This window comes from Hirundo rustica, chromosome 6 (genome assembly GCF_015227805.2).
Source record: "Hirundo rustica isolate bHirRus1 chromosome 6, bHirRus1.pri.v3, whole genome shotgun sequence".
Lineage (NCBI taxonomy): Eukaryota > Metazoa > Chordata > Aves > Passeriformes > Hirundinidae > Hirundo > Hirundo rustica.
Window position 1 is genome coordinate 60,873,038 of NC_053455.1, and position 14,683 is coordinate 60,887,720.

General features: G+C 39.9%; 1 protein-coding gene across 8 annotated transcripts in view; it reads right to left on the reverse strand.

Annotated features, from left to right (window-relative positions):
- PPFIA1 (PTPRF interacting protein alpha 1) overlaps positions 1 to 14,683 on the reverse strand; it is a 52,390-nt gene that overhangs the window by 12,679 nt on the left and 25,028 nt on the right. For 7 of the 8 annotated variants that reach the window (XM_040066184.2, XM_040066181.2, XM_040066182.2 and 4 more), the window contains exons 10-19: positions 14,305 to 14,388; positions 13,669 to 13,800; positions 12,256 to 12,318; positions 11,175 to 11,254; positions 10,783 to 10,915; positions 9,730 to 9,953; positions 9,371 to 9,602; positions 5,996 to 6,147; positions 5,253 to 5,425; positions 5,032 to 5,125 (exon numbers count right to left, since the gene is read on the reverse strand). In XM_040066184.2, coding sequence (XP_039922118.1) covers positions 5,032 to 5,125; positions 5,253 to 5,425; positions 5,996 to 6,147; positions 9,371 to 9,602; positions 9,730 to 9,953; positions 10,783 to 10,915; positions 11,175 to 11,254; positions 12,256 to 12,318; positions 13,669 to 13,800; positions 14,305 to 14,388 — 1,367 coding nt within the window. The remainder of the gene's footprint in view (positions 1 to 5,031; positions 5,126 to 5,252; positions 5,426 to 5,995; positions 6,148 to 9,370; positions 9,603 to 9,729; positions 9,954 to 10,782; positions 10,916 to 11,174; positions 11,255 to 12,255; positions 12,319 to 13,668; positions 13,801 to 14,304; positions 14,389 to 14,683) is intronic. The other variant, XM_040066180.2, reaches the window with a different exon arrangement.

Sequence of the window (14,683 nt, forward strand, 5' to 3'; positions counted from 1 at the left end):
AATTAAGATACACAGCAATACTATGTTATTTTACCAGTATTTACCGTTTCCTTACTATTTAAATCAAATAAAAACTCCTTGTCTTTTGAGCTGTCTCACTGGATATATCTAAAATAACATTTTTAGAAGTTATAGCTATTAAAATACACAAGGCACCTTGAAGAGCAATTCCTGACAGACAAGGAGCTTTTTTGCTACTCCTACAAAATGGAAATGCAGCATTCAGCCCTTTCAGACATATCTGGGATCCTCATGTTATATTGGTAGGTAACTAAATATTAAAAAGCAATCAATGAAGCAATAAATACACTAGCAACTACTTTATCAATAGATGGCACTTCTCCACCTGCACACCAATGAGCTCCTGTTGCTCCAGAAGAACTTCCCAGTAATTTGTCCCAATTAAATGTCCTTCCCAGGAATGGGAAAAGGAGAGGAAGGAAGGCACTGCCAGATAAATGGTTACAAATAATCATTCTAGGTACCACTTTAGGATCCATCCATTAAGGTGGAACAGTGTTCAGCAGTCAGCAGCTCAACTGCTGAATTTCTCTACCAAACAAGACTGTAAAAGCTCAGGCATATTTGTACACTAGAAAAAGATACATATATTTCTAAATTGGGAGTCAAGGATTAGTTATTTCCCTGCTACTGTGGAACACTTTACATTCATGCTGCAATTAATTAGCCCTGAACACATTTAGTTCTGCTTCTCTTTGTTGTTTAAAGATTTAAAAATTAGAAAAATAAATTAATTAAGATCATATGAAACACAGTTTGGTAAGAACAGAATAAAGTGCTTAGTACTGTATTTGCCAGAAAAGAACACCAAGTTTTTTCCAAGTACTTTAGCTTCCAAATTGGTTTCTATGCTTTTGCTTTTTGGTGGTTGTACTGTGTGGAGTTCAGAGAATATCAGTGTCATTTCTGGTTGTTTTATAAGTCTCATTGCACACTTCATGGTAACTGAATCCTTTGGAGTAAAATACAAGGAATATATCAAAAATGTAAGGAGAGGTTATGATGCCAACTTGAAACTCACGGTGCTATTGTAGGCAGAAAATAATTGTGTGATGATGGAGGAAAACACATAAAAATAAAAACAAAGAAAAAAATGTTCATGAGATGATTTTATGCAGAAATTATCCAATAGATCCAAAGAGGACAGCAACCATGAAGTGGAAAATTAATTGCAGAATTTGTTCATATGCAGTAAGAGATAATTAATTTGCTTGCACAGAAAATCATAAACCCCTAAGCTTAAGATGAAGCCCAGGCAGAAAACATCTCAAAGGAAGAATTCAGAAGCAGCTGCTGTTTCATCTGCAAATGATGCTCTGATGGTTTTTTTCCTATAGCAGAGAACTTCCCTTTTCCAACTATTCCCTACAAACTCCACCGAGGCACTCCAATAAAATGTGATCAGATCCCTGAAAGATCTCAAGTGCCAGGCCAACTGAGTCTCACAGCCCAACCATTATATCAGTTAGGAAATAGGTGCAAAATCCAGCCCCACATCTTTGTGAGGAAAAAAGTACAGCAGTGGTGCCAGCAGTGTTAACAGGTGGTACAAACCTGGCCCTGGAAAGGGTAAAAGAGTGCCAGAAGAGTAGCTGGCTACTGGAATAACTCCTGGGTGACAAAACCAAGGGAGAGGCGTCTGGAGACTTAATAAAAAACCTGGCTGAGCTTCCCTTGGAACAGGAGCCCGAACATGCTGCTGCAAGGGGGGAAGACTTGCTGTTAGACACATTCCAGAGGCGTCTCTCAGCAGCTGGAGAGGACAAAAGCGGTGGTCACGGGGAGTGAGAAATGAAGTCAAAGCTGCAGGTGGTGCCGGATGCAGCAGAGAGTGCACAGGAGCCTCTAGAGACAGTGTGAAAGATGTGTGCTCAGAAGGGCTCTTGGCAGGAGAGCACACGCTCACCCCACAAGGAAAATAAAGCAGCCTGGAGCAACCTCACTTTGTCACTGGATTGGGACAGCACGGGAATGGATCACGCAGAGCTCGTAGCCAGAGGGGAATGCTGTACCCCAGATTTCTTGGATGGGAAATGAAGAGGACTGATTTGATTTGGAAGAAGTTCAGAACACAGTAAACACTGCAGTGTGGGGAAGAGAGCAATACTGATGGAAGTGACAGAGCTCCAGGGTGTAAAAACTGAGAAGCAACAGTTGTAAAACATGAGATGGAAATAGGCAGAGCATCAGGGGAAAGTTAATATCCTTATTCTAGACTGAGTACAGGGATGTACTAAGTGTTTTGTGTGTGAGAGTTATCTTAAATTTAGGGTTGCCTTCCTTTTTGGTGAATACAGTACTAAGTTGGTAGTGCTGGACACAGAAAAGCACACACACAGGTGTGGCAAACACTGTCACTACCACAGCTCACACAGGAGATGAACACAGCACTGTAAACGACTCAGGTTTAGTAAACGCCAAACAACACTTTTACAGCAAAACATCTACCTTGGAAACACAAGTACCTACCACTGCTAAACAATTTTCAAGTCCAGATTACAAAACTGATCTAAGAGGGTTTAACAGTTCTACTATAAAAGCTCACACCATGCAAATTAAGACAAGACACCGAACTAGCTTTCACACTGGACTAGGTGACACTGGATTTATTTCAGCAGCACATTTTCGTAATGTATTCTTTCAAATCTAGTACTTCCTCTCGTGATCAGACTTTTTTGAAGAAAGGACAGAGGTTTTAATATATTGCTTAAAAATCCAAACGAGTTTCATCATACTTGCACAACAATCCTAATAAAAATAAATACAAACTTACCCTGATTTTGCACTACCACATCAAATGGTAAACGAAAGGAAAATAAAATAATGAAGGACAAATATAAAACTATGATTAAACTGAACTCAAAGGCATACAAAAAACAGACAAATACTGTGTACTGTAATTGAATTCTGTAACTATAAATAGGTTTTTGTTCGCAGACGCCGAACGCTGCCCTCAGCCTGTTTGTGCACATGCAAGCAGAAATCAGAAAGATAAATGAGCAAATAGGGATTAGAGACAGCTATAAATAGAATGAGCTGTTGTTGTTCCAAGCATTCAGGTAGCTGGAATTCTTTTTGCTGAATACAAGGTTTTGTAAGCAAACAGTCAGTCAGAATTTGCTTCAACCCACCCTCCTCCGACATCAGAGTGAAAAGCAATTCAGAGCAGATTTACCACCTTTTCTTTTTGATAAGGAGCATCTCAAGAAGGCAGCACCAAGGGATCTTTGACCCCTTGTGATAATATTGCTTCCCATGTTCTGAACACCCCCTCAGGATTCTGAACAGCTGTATGAAAGCATCTTGCTTGGGTTTTTCAAATGGTAGATCTAGATTAGATTGTATTAATTTCATGGAGTGACAGAGAACAGAGGGCCCCAGGGAGACCTTAGAGCCCCTTCCAGCACCTAAAGGGTCAGAGATGGAGAGGGGCTTTGGAAGGGCTAGGGAAGGCAATTCCAAACTAAAAGTTTTCATTTGTTTAATAGAGACAGCTGCCTTTTAAGCAATCTGCATCACAGAGCCATAAATTATACTTTAAGTAATACCAGTAAATTCTGGAAAAGCAGAATGTTTATAAGAAAAGCCATGATTTATCTGCAACCGCACTTCTTGGATTTCTTAAAGCAAGACAGTATGGATTGTTTCACTTGAGAATGAAGACTTGTGGCTGGTATTGAGAAATACCTATATTGCTCAAAGAACAGACCTCACCACTCTTTAGATATGACCAGTCTAAAGCTATTTATTCAACCAAGATGTGGTAAGGTCTTTAAAGCGCTGTAGAAAAGGGAAAATACCAGATCATAATAATATATGATTGCCTTCAGAGCAGCAGTCTGAAGAAAAACAGCTGAGCCTTCTGTTATCCAAACAAACCCACATTCCATTCTGACTTTTCAAACCAACACACTGCCGGTTTTCATTATTCTTACTCGTTAATAGAACTTAGGTACTGCAGGAAACCCCTCTCAAAGGGAAAATTATCACCCTTTCTTTTCAGCATTTACTGTCTGTCTCCAGAAGGCAAGGAAAGTTTGATCCTCATTGTTTTTTTCTGACAGCTGAACAGAACAGAAGCAGCAGAAGTTTAAGGTACATGGCTCAGCATAGGGGGAAAAAATGCACGGAATGCCTGATCCTACTTCTATAAATATGAGTGTTTCCTGTATTACCAAATAAGCATCAAGTCAGGATTTCTACCAGTAGTAATATGTTTTTCACCTATGATTAGTCTTTGCTTCCTCTGTTCCAAGTCTGGAAACAACAAGTCATGCAACCAGACACTCCAAAGGTGAGCAGGACACTTAAAGACTTTCTGGGACAGAGGGAAAAAAATCCTCATGACTAGGAAAAGGTAACTGCATACAAGGTGCCAAAACAAATAGTCCCAATTGATTAAAAAAATTGAAGAAACCAGGTGCAAAGAAAAAGATTTCAGCACACAACCTTAAACAGAAGTGAAAAAATTAGTGAAGAGAGAAGCTGCCAGCAGCTGCAACACAAAGGGACAGAGAAAGGAGCCAGCAAATTCTTACACAGGGATGTCTGCATACAGCATCTCGTGCTTCCCTTCTGTCAAATCCTCCACACTGGAGCTAGTAACAGCCAAGCCAACTTTGGGAAATCTCCCATTTGAATTAAAGGTATTTATAATTTATTATATTTAATTCCTCCCAAAGCAGCTATAAAATATAATAAATTTAGAGGGAATTTGCTAGGAGTCCACTTCTATGTCCAAATTTCTTTATTACAGCAGTCCAATTGTAAGTTTTCAGCTTAAATTCCTTTCAAACTTACCATGACCTATATTGCTATTAATGTTCTGGAAAAATAGCAAAAAAAATCCCAAAAAACCAAAACCCCAAAAACAAAACTACAGAGGCTTATTAGCCATAGCATCATATTAGGCAAAAATACCCCCAAACCAAACTAAAAAAATAAAACCACAGCATTTTTCAACAAAGCAATACAAGAATAACACAGGATTAAAAAGATTTGATAACTTACTTTTTCTGCATTTTCCTGTTTTTCTCTGCCTGACCTCCAAGTTTGCTGAGACCTAATGCATCCTGAGAGGAACCGTCTGCTTCTCCCATGCCACCTGCAAAAAAAACCCCCCAAACTCAAGTCACTGTCAGTTTGATCCTTTGTAATATTACTCATCAGGAATGTGTCAAACCAAGCCCCCAAGGCCATCTCACACACAGGGTAAGAAAAAACAAACCAACCTTGTCCTAGAGCTTCCTTGCTCCCTTGTCCAGGTCGTCCCTTTTCCTTCTTGCCAAACAGGCGGCCAATGGAGGATTTGATCCCCTTCTTTTTGGGGGCTTTGTGAAGGGAATCTTGGCTGCTGTTACTGCTGCTAGGATTGCTTGTTTGCCCATCTTGTGAACCTGTGGAACTGTACCAAAAAAGAGTCATAAAGGAGCCCACGTACAACAAATTCACCAGAGTTCAGGGTTCTGTGCAAGTTAATCCAAGTTTAGTAACTCACTAATGACATTTAATTTCAGCTTTTATGAGTTATGATAAGAAAAGCTGACAGCACAAGTTCCTGACTGAAAGGGGCAGACAAAGTTTGAAATACTTCAGTGGAATCCATCTCAAGTACTGAAAAGAGTATGTGCCATGTGAGTGATGGCAATTTTGTAAGTAATTTCTCAATGTATAGCTAAATAAAAACTTAAGAGTTAAGAGTTCCATTTCTCATATCCCAAGCATGAAGCAAACTTAAAGCAGACTTTGAGTAGCAAAAGAATTCCCATAAGGCCATTTCTAAGCCTTAGCAAAATCTACATTCCTAATGTTTATGTAACGCAGTTACCCATTTGTGTGATCACGCTCGTGACTTTTGTGAAACACTCAGACTAAAAAATCCTACAGGTTGAACAGGCTCTGCAGTTTGGGGTTTTACTCTGCTGCTGTGGAACACTGAATTCCTGGCAGGTCTGAGTGATTCCCAGCTGCTTACTTCCTAATGTCCCTGATATCCTCGTGGCTCACGGTGTGCAGAGCTCCTTTCTGGACTCTGTCCAGACGCAGAGACCGAGGTGAAGAAGGCGGTGATGTCTCACATTTTATGGTGGTTTTGTCATCTCGTACCTCTTCTCTGGAAGCTGGAGACTGATGGGGAAGGAAGGAAAACTTCAGGGGCAATGCCAAAACATGAAGGCAATACCAATACTACACAAAATAGTGAAAGGAAGAATCTTATTTATTATTGTTCCTGTCCTTACCATTCTGCAGTTGCCTATTTTTGGCTTGATTTCTTTCTGAATTTCTTGTTACCTTCAGTGACAAACTACTAAATTCAGTCTTAGCTACTGAAATGAGAACGTAGCACTTCTTTTATTCATTTATAGGGCTAAGAACTAAAGAAATGCCTTCAGCACCATAAAATGAATAAATCTGTCCCCAGTTTAAGCAAGTGCAAAGACAGAAAAACTAAAGAGACCCGTCGAAAGAATTATTAGCAAGATCATTGACTCTGTGAAGTCAGTTTCTATGCACCTGTGGCTACAGAAGTTTGAGTAATAGAAAGAATAACTTACTGTGTGTGCACTGACAGCCTTTAAAACGAAACACTGATGCATAAAGAGTGCAAAGCAGTGGTTGCAAACAGAAAGCAGCACAGCAGTCCTCCACACCAGCAAAAACAGGCAAAGAAAGACAAAAACCCACAAAACAACCCCACACTTAGGCTAAAATGATAAACCATAATCTTGTTTTATTTCAGAGCTGCAAATGCTTTATGTTCCTGTTATCCACTAATGAGTTTGGGAACAGGGAGGGAAGGGAGATGAAAGGGCACACCATGAAATAAACTGAAGGTTTTTACCTTTCTACGGTGTTTCCTTAAATCACTAGGCTGACAGATGCATGCAAAGAAAAGAAATTTGGAAAAGCTGTATTTATTATAAACTGTAGCACAGACTGAGACAACTAATACAGACAGAACATTTTAGGGAGAATATAAACAAACATTACAACAATGGCACAGAGAGATACTGGGTATGGAGTATTCCTTGAATCACAGATTACTTAAATGTATCCCTGAAGTGAGGAAAAGGAAGCAAAAAATAAAAACTTGGAGTTGTTTATCTGCCAAACTATCAGAGATGTTTGAGTGTATTGTGCATTGTATCAGCAAATCAGCACAAAGTATGTGCAGCAAAAAAACCCCAGTAAAGTGTGTGGGGCGGCAAGGTGCTGCTTTGAAAAGGTGAGGACCTGCCTTGAACCTCCAGGTCAACCACAGCAGCCTTCAGAAATCCTCTGCACTCGTCCCTCCTCACAACCCAGGGATTCCTGCAGCTCCTCCTACACTGCACAAATAGCAGCCAAGACTTTAATAATGTCCAAGAGTGCCAACAATAGCCTGCTTCTATACTCTGACATGATTCTGCTCTTTTTACAGCTTTCAAGTGCTGGAATGTTTGAGCAGGAATTCACCACCACTTTTATTTTACTCTCCATCCACTGTACCTCACTGCCCAGGGAGCGCTCGCCTCTGCCAGCGCACAGAGGAAAAGTTACACAAACAGCTTAATCAGACTGATGCTGACAAAAGTTAAATTTAGATCATTTGTTTAATAGCTCTCATTATTTAAAATGGCTGCAACCAAAAATAAAGTTGGTCCCTTTTGAAGTGGGACAGGAGGGGAGGGATGTTGTTTCCCTCCCACAAAGGATAACTTTTAATTGTTTTTGATTTAGAATACATGTAAATTTGGCAGCATTAATATGGAAAGCTGTGTTCAATCGGACTGTAGAGTACTACATTAATAAATCCTAAGTTCACTGAATCATAGAAGGGACCTTTAAAGATGATCTAGTTCCTCCTCAAGCTCTTGACAAAGCGCTGCAGACACATTTCACCATTACTGGACCTTTCATCCATAAAATCTGACGAGCATAAAAATGCAAATGTTCACCACATGGAATGAACTGCCCACAAGGACTGCTCAAGAGAGCTGTAGGCTTCACCATTTATCATGTTGATGCTTTTTAATCATGAGGGGCTTTCAACTGACTGAGCTGCATAACCACTGGCATTAAGCTAATTTGCCTACATGATCAAAAACTAATGCAACTCTCTATTAAAACACTGGAAGACACAGCAGAACTCAGTCTAATAATTCATGATAGCTCTTCCTGAAGTTTCTAGAAAGCTCTTGTTCTCTAATTCTCGATTTCAAGCTTTCACTGACCAGTTGCCAGGTACAAGACCCATCAAATACAACTGCAAACACCAGATCAAGTGACTTGGATGCATGATTAGGATCTAAAGTGAACTTAATTTCAGTTCACTTTTCTTCAGTTGCATTGGATTTCAGACAAGAAACATCCCTCCTGATCTAGTTTTGGGGAAAAGAGCTACTTAAATTTGTACACGGTTTTCTGGATGAGAAGCATTTGGCTTATCTAATGATTGTGAAATGTTAGAAGACAGAGCACTCCACAATCTGAATTTTTGTAGCTTTTTTTTTAAGAAGAAGACTGCTTGACCTTGGATATACAGCTAGAGATAGTACAATGATTTTTATTTTCATTCAAAGAAGGCAAAATGATTCCCTTTTATGAAAACCATAGACTTCTTGGTGTATGTACACATATATTTTAAAAAGCCAGAAAAATCACTTAGCTGAAATACTTGGTTTTAACTGATCATTTTATTTAACATTTATGTAAAAACAAGAAAGGGGAAAATTTGTGTCTTAATTTTGCAGATGTGTTTACATGCATAAAGCAGCTCCTAGAAGGATTAATCTTCCTCAGCAGTCATAGGAATGTCAAAAGAAGGAAAGCATCTTTCTCTACTCCCTGAACTCCTAAGACTAAACTACTTTATGACCTGCAAGGTCTAACAGATATTTCTTTTACCTATCAGGCTTTAATAGCCTAAAACAGGACACTAACACTCATTAATATTCAAACAGCAGCGATACCATCCCAATCTTCGAGATTAATATGCAAATCACTTTTTGGCTGAGTGTTTAGCGGAACAGTGGACCGCTAAAAATAAAGTTTAAAGCAGAGGGAGAAAGCGATTGAAAAGAAAACATTATTTCTTCTAGAAAGAGGAGTCTGAAGAAAGACCGTAACAACAGAAGGAAGAAATACTCAGGAAGCACGAGATGTTGACCAAATAATAGACTCGAGCTCTGAACGTTTTTCCTACTCATTATGTATCTTACACTTTTTTACAGAAGTTGGAAGGAAGCAGTAGGAAAAACCTAGAGAAAGGAAAAAATACCGCCGAGGAAGCGGGAGAGGGAGGAGCAGCCAAAGGAGCCGTTTCCCTAGAGGAAAGGAAAGCCGTTCCCAGGAAGCCGCGGGTACCCACCAGCGTCATGATGCCCAGCCTGTCCACCTCCCTGGCGGGGCTGTGCGGGACGCGCCGCGGCGTGGAGCGGCCGCTGCCGGGCGGCGAGGAGCCGGCCAGGGCGCCGCCGTAGGCGGGCGGGACGGAGCCCGCCGAGCGGAACCGGCCGTGAGCCTCCAGGCTGCCGCTGCCCACGCGGCTCTCGATCTCCTCCGCGCGCTGCTCTGTGTTCTCCTTCTCCTCCTGGATCAGTCTGCGGGGGGAAAAGAGGCTCGGAGGAACGGGGCGTTCCAACGGGGACCGTGGCGTTAGAAAAGCGTGGAAAAACTACCGTTTTCCAACGTGATTTCAGCAAAAGCTCGGCAGCAGAGAGGCCGTACCTGATCTCTTTGTTGATGGCATCCAACTGTTCCTGCAGCATTATGGCCAAAGTCTGAGCGTCAGCCTGGCCGCTCGGAGACAGCAGATCGACTGAGCTGAAAATGGTCTCCCTGTCGTCCTCCACATCAGACACATCCACGTCACTCTCAAACGCTTGTGCCACGTTTGCCAACACGCTGGCCTGCTGGGCCCGCTCCCAATCCTGCTCATTCAGGGTCTGGACCTGCGAGAATCCATTAAAGAAATAAATCCAAGCTCAAATGGGAAAAACACGACGTCTCGACCGTTCATGAAGATGTTTAAAATGATTGACGTAAGTTCACTTACGTGCTGAATGCATCCATCAAGACGGCAATGTTTAGAGAAATGTAAAAAGAGAAAGCTATAATGTAGGAAACTTTAAATTTCATTTAACTGCAAGATGTAGAACAGGCTTATTGAGTAATTATAACACCACATATTTTGGCAATACGTGTTTTTAATTACAGTGGCATTTTGCTATCAGTTCTATGGGAACTATGGAATCGGCTTTATGTAATGAGTACTCATGTGTCCTGAAAGGAAATGGAAACTGGTTGCAGAACAGTAATGTGTTAGAGTACAGATACAAAATTAGGACTGTTTCAAATTGTACAATTACAGTTGTACTGTTACAGCATACATTAATTTGATCAAAATAAAACAGACAGAACGAAAAATTGGAAAAAAAACCCCAACCAACAAAAAAAACCAAAAAACAAAAAACAAAAAAAACCCCAACAACAACAACAACAAAAACACCAAAAAAAACCCTCACCATCAAAAAAACAAACAAAAAACCCCCCAAACCCCCAACAACACAAATTTGGAGTTCCAAACCATAATCTTGCAACTATTTGCTAACAATTAAAAGGACCAGCATCTGCTCATGACTTGGTGACACAGGAGCTATAAAATCCAGGATTTAATTGCCAGGTCCCCCCAGTTCTAAAACCTCTTTGCACCTGATTAGCCTCATGCACTGCACCGATCTGTTTGGCTGTCCCAGTGTAATTTGTCTTTTCCCTCCTTACCTTTGAGGGCTCGTCCCTGAGAGCAGCCAGACGTCCCTTCTGGGGCCGCCTCAGCACGGAGGAGGTGCTGTAGGTGTCTGTGTGACTGTCCCCCACAGAGGAGGGTGGCACAGGGAACCTGAAATCTGGCCTGCTGCAACACAAAACAAACATTTCATCCTTACAAAGGGAGAAAAAAGCAACAACAAAAAAGCCCTCACCCAAAGGATTCTATCTTGTCTCACCACTGCTGGTTGTTTTTAAGCAGTATAAAAATTGCTTTATATGCTCTATGAAAGTGAATTTTATAGCTAGGACTGAAGTATTTTTTGTTTATCATATACAAAGTTGTATTTAGCATAGTGACCCTAAAGAAAATAGGAAAAAAAAAAAAATCAAACTACTGCTGGTACCTATGATGAAGCGATGTGGCTCTGAGCCTCACTTGGTCGTTTTCGGCCCTTAATGCATCAACATTTAATACAAGTTGATCCTGGAAAAATAAATATAAATATATATATAAATATGCTTTTTTTTAAAAAAAAATGGTGTCAAATACAAATTTAAAAACTAACATTTAGGGGGTTTATCTCATTTCTCTGAAAATTGGAAATACCAGATTTTACGATATACCCTTCAACATTAAAAACATTGGTTTTGCTACACACAATACAGCACTGTCACAAAAAGGTATCCCACAATAATTCTGTTCCCTCTAGAAATAGCAATATGTATTTTAAAAACAGCTATTAGTTTACATTCTACTAAGTTTATTATAATAAAGTGATGGTAAGAAACAAGAAGATACATTCAAGCTCTCTGCACAAAAGCATCTAAAAGCATTCACTTTTAACTTGGATATTTTTACATGCTCTAGAAACTCTGAATTTAGCAGCAGAGAAATACAATGGATGAGAAAACAACAAAAGCCTAAATAAAATAAAAAGTGGCTGATAATGAACGTCTGTAAGGAGGGGACCTTTTCATTTCCAGGACAAGCAGAACACCAGGCAGCTGCTATTGCTAAAGAGCAGCCAAGGCTAATAAATATTTCTCCCTCTGCTCCCCAGTTCTTAAAACTTGAAAAAAAAATGTTAGCAGCTGCACAAGCATTTTGTGACATTCAATGCCTTGAGAAAACCTTACGGAAAAATGCCCAACATTAGAAGTGTTTCTTGTTTGGTTTTGCTATTCAAGGTCATATCTACAACAGCATAAAAATTCTACACAACCTCCAAACTTGGCCAATTGCCAAAATATCCAGGCACTTCACATATTCAAAAGTGTGTTAAGTCTTGGACTAAAAGGTTATGTATTACCTATAAAATCCTCCTAAAACTGTGGCACACAATACCATAAAATAAGCAATAACAGCTCCCTTCTCTTAAACAGAGCAGGAAATGTTAAGTTTTATGAGGAATTAAAATCTGATCCTGCTGTGTAGCAAGGCAGCAATTAAATTCCAAGATAATATTTCAGAAATGCAGAGTCTACCTTTTCATGCTGAAGTTCTTCTATTTGTTTTTTTGCATTTTCAATTTCTCGAAGAAGTGAATTCTGAAATTAAAGGCATCACAAATTAAGTCACTCAAACTTTTTAAACCAGAACCATGATGACTATAAAAAGAATAATGCTGTCAACACTACACAAAATGCATCTTAAATTACAGATCCTTGATTGCTTCCATCATTTCACTTTGATTATAGTTGAAGGTTTATCCTTCCAGGTGTACAGTCCTCTAAATAATGGATTTAGTAATAGTACTGGTTCCATAAATCTTTAATAGCAATAGCAGCCTTTTAAAGCTCCATTTCACAGTCTAACTAGTAAAAAAAGGGAATAATTATGGAATAATTCAAAGAAAGACCGTGTGATCAGAACAAAGTCTTAAAATGTTACCTGCACGTTTCTCCCCAAGTTAGCATAAAAGAGTGAGCTGGAAACCTCAACAAGAACACTGTTCTAGAAGCTGTTAACTACAGGATAGGACAAGTAGATTTTCCTCATTATTTGCAAATGTAGTTATGGCAGAGAAGATTAGAGGGAGTCAGGGTCAACCCATCACCCATTATTCCAGCATTATGCATGAATGCAAGAGGAAGCAAACATTCAGTAAGAGTCTGGAAACATCATCTGCCTTCCAAAGCATTTTATTGCCATGACTTTAAAACCAAAGACACTCAGCTTTTCCTGAAACATTTCCCCAGATGATCGTTTTCACCCTCTAGTAAAATCAACCAAATATATTTTAATCCAAGACCAAGCAATTCAAAGTCAGCATCAAGCAAAGTGCCACTTTAGAAGACACTGCTTTGCTGGATGCAGAATAAGGGCTCTAACTTCAAGCTGTGCATGGAAGAATAATCCATAAGGACCTAGAAGGGAAGAAAAGGAGTAAAAAGTGTGTCAGAAGAGATGAACTGAGTGCAGGGGAAGGCTCCAAGATGTGCACTGACAATGCAGGGACAGCCCATTTACACTCATATTAACGAGCCTCAAAATGAAATACCTGAGAAGAAAAGCAAATTGCAGGAATCCCACAATGACTCAGGGGAACTGGTACAGCCAAAAGCAGTGGGAAACAAAGGAAACTCAGCTGGAAAGGTCAAAGTTCCAATGCTTTAGGCTTCCTGTATTGCACTGGATGAACCTATTTATGCAATCTGCACCAGTCAAGTGAAAAAGGATAAAGCTTAAAAGCTTCTCAACGCCACAGCGCATGGCCCAGGAACAACCTCGAAAAACGATTTTTAAGGGGATATTTTCAAAATCCACACTAAAAAAGAGCCTTAACAGCAACAACTTATTAATGAGAGTTTTGTGTTTGTTTGCTGAAGTTACACACATTGCAAAAGGCACAAATCATGACAGAATTACACATTCATTACTGGAATGCGACTCGTTACCTTATCTTCCAGGGCAGCCATCCTCTCCTTGAGATGAAGCTGGAGCCGTTCATTGGATTCAGACAGGAGCTTATCAACAGTTTCTGACAAACGTTTATTATGCTCCTCATTCATCTTCTCTCTCTGCCTAGCCTGAGAGACAAAGAAGCTACTGAAAAAAAACCTTCAGATTTGCAACATCTCTAACAATTTCCAGGTTATGAAGGCAGTGAGCTTTCTTTAATCTAAATGCATTTTCTTTAACAGCAATATTGTTCCACAGAGGAACACTGCATGTGCCTCCAGGGCTCTCTTCAGGGAATCTAAGGGACACTTCAGTCTTTAATAAGTGATCCAAGACCAGAAGTTTAAAATTCTAAGCCTACACTAAAATTTCTTTTACAAGGAACAATTCAGAATGGATTCCACTATTTATAACCCAGGAAACCAATTTTTCCATAGTCATTTAATTCAGCAAGTTTCTTCAGACTTTCATTGGAGACCTCCAGCAAATTTTCCTTGAGATTTAAGGTTAGCCACAGTACAGCGTCTCACCAGCAGCCAGCCTAAACTCTGGCTTTATTTTAAAGCTGGGAAATAAAGAGGATTAGGTTCTTTTTTTCAGCTTTTTATCTTTGTCAAAATGATGTGCAGTACCCTTTGGAGTTCTTGATTCTTCTCTTCAAGCTGTGCCTCCATCTGTCTCAGTCGTTCCTCGATATTGCCGTGTCTCTCCTCAGCCTGTCAATTTGAGAGCAAAATTAGAATTTGGGTGGGTTTTTCAGGCTTCAAAAGCACAGAAACATTGAGGCACAGGAATATTTCTAACATGCTTTGCACGACTGCCATTTATGGTAAAGGACAATGCAGAACAGATGCTTTTCTGTTACCAAGAGGACCTTGCAAGAGTTCAGATGGAAGTGGCAAAATGATGAAACCTCTCACCCCTAAGTACCATGAATCAACTACTACTTGCACACGAGCTTGTAACAGTAAAGTTCATTCATATCCCCCAGAAATAAAACCAAAACATAAA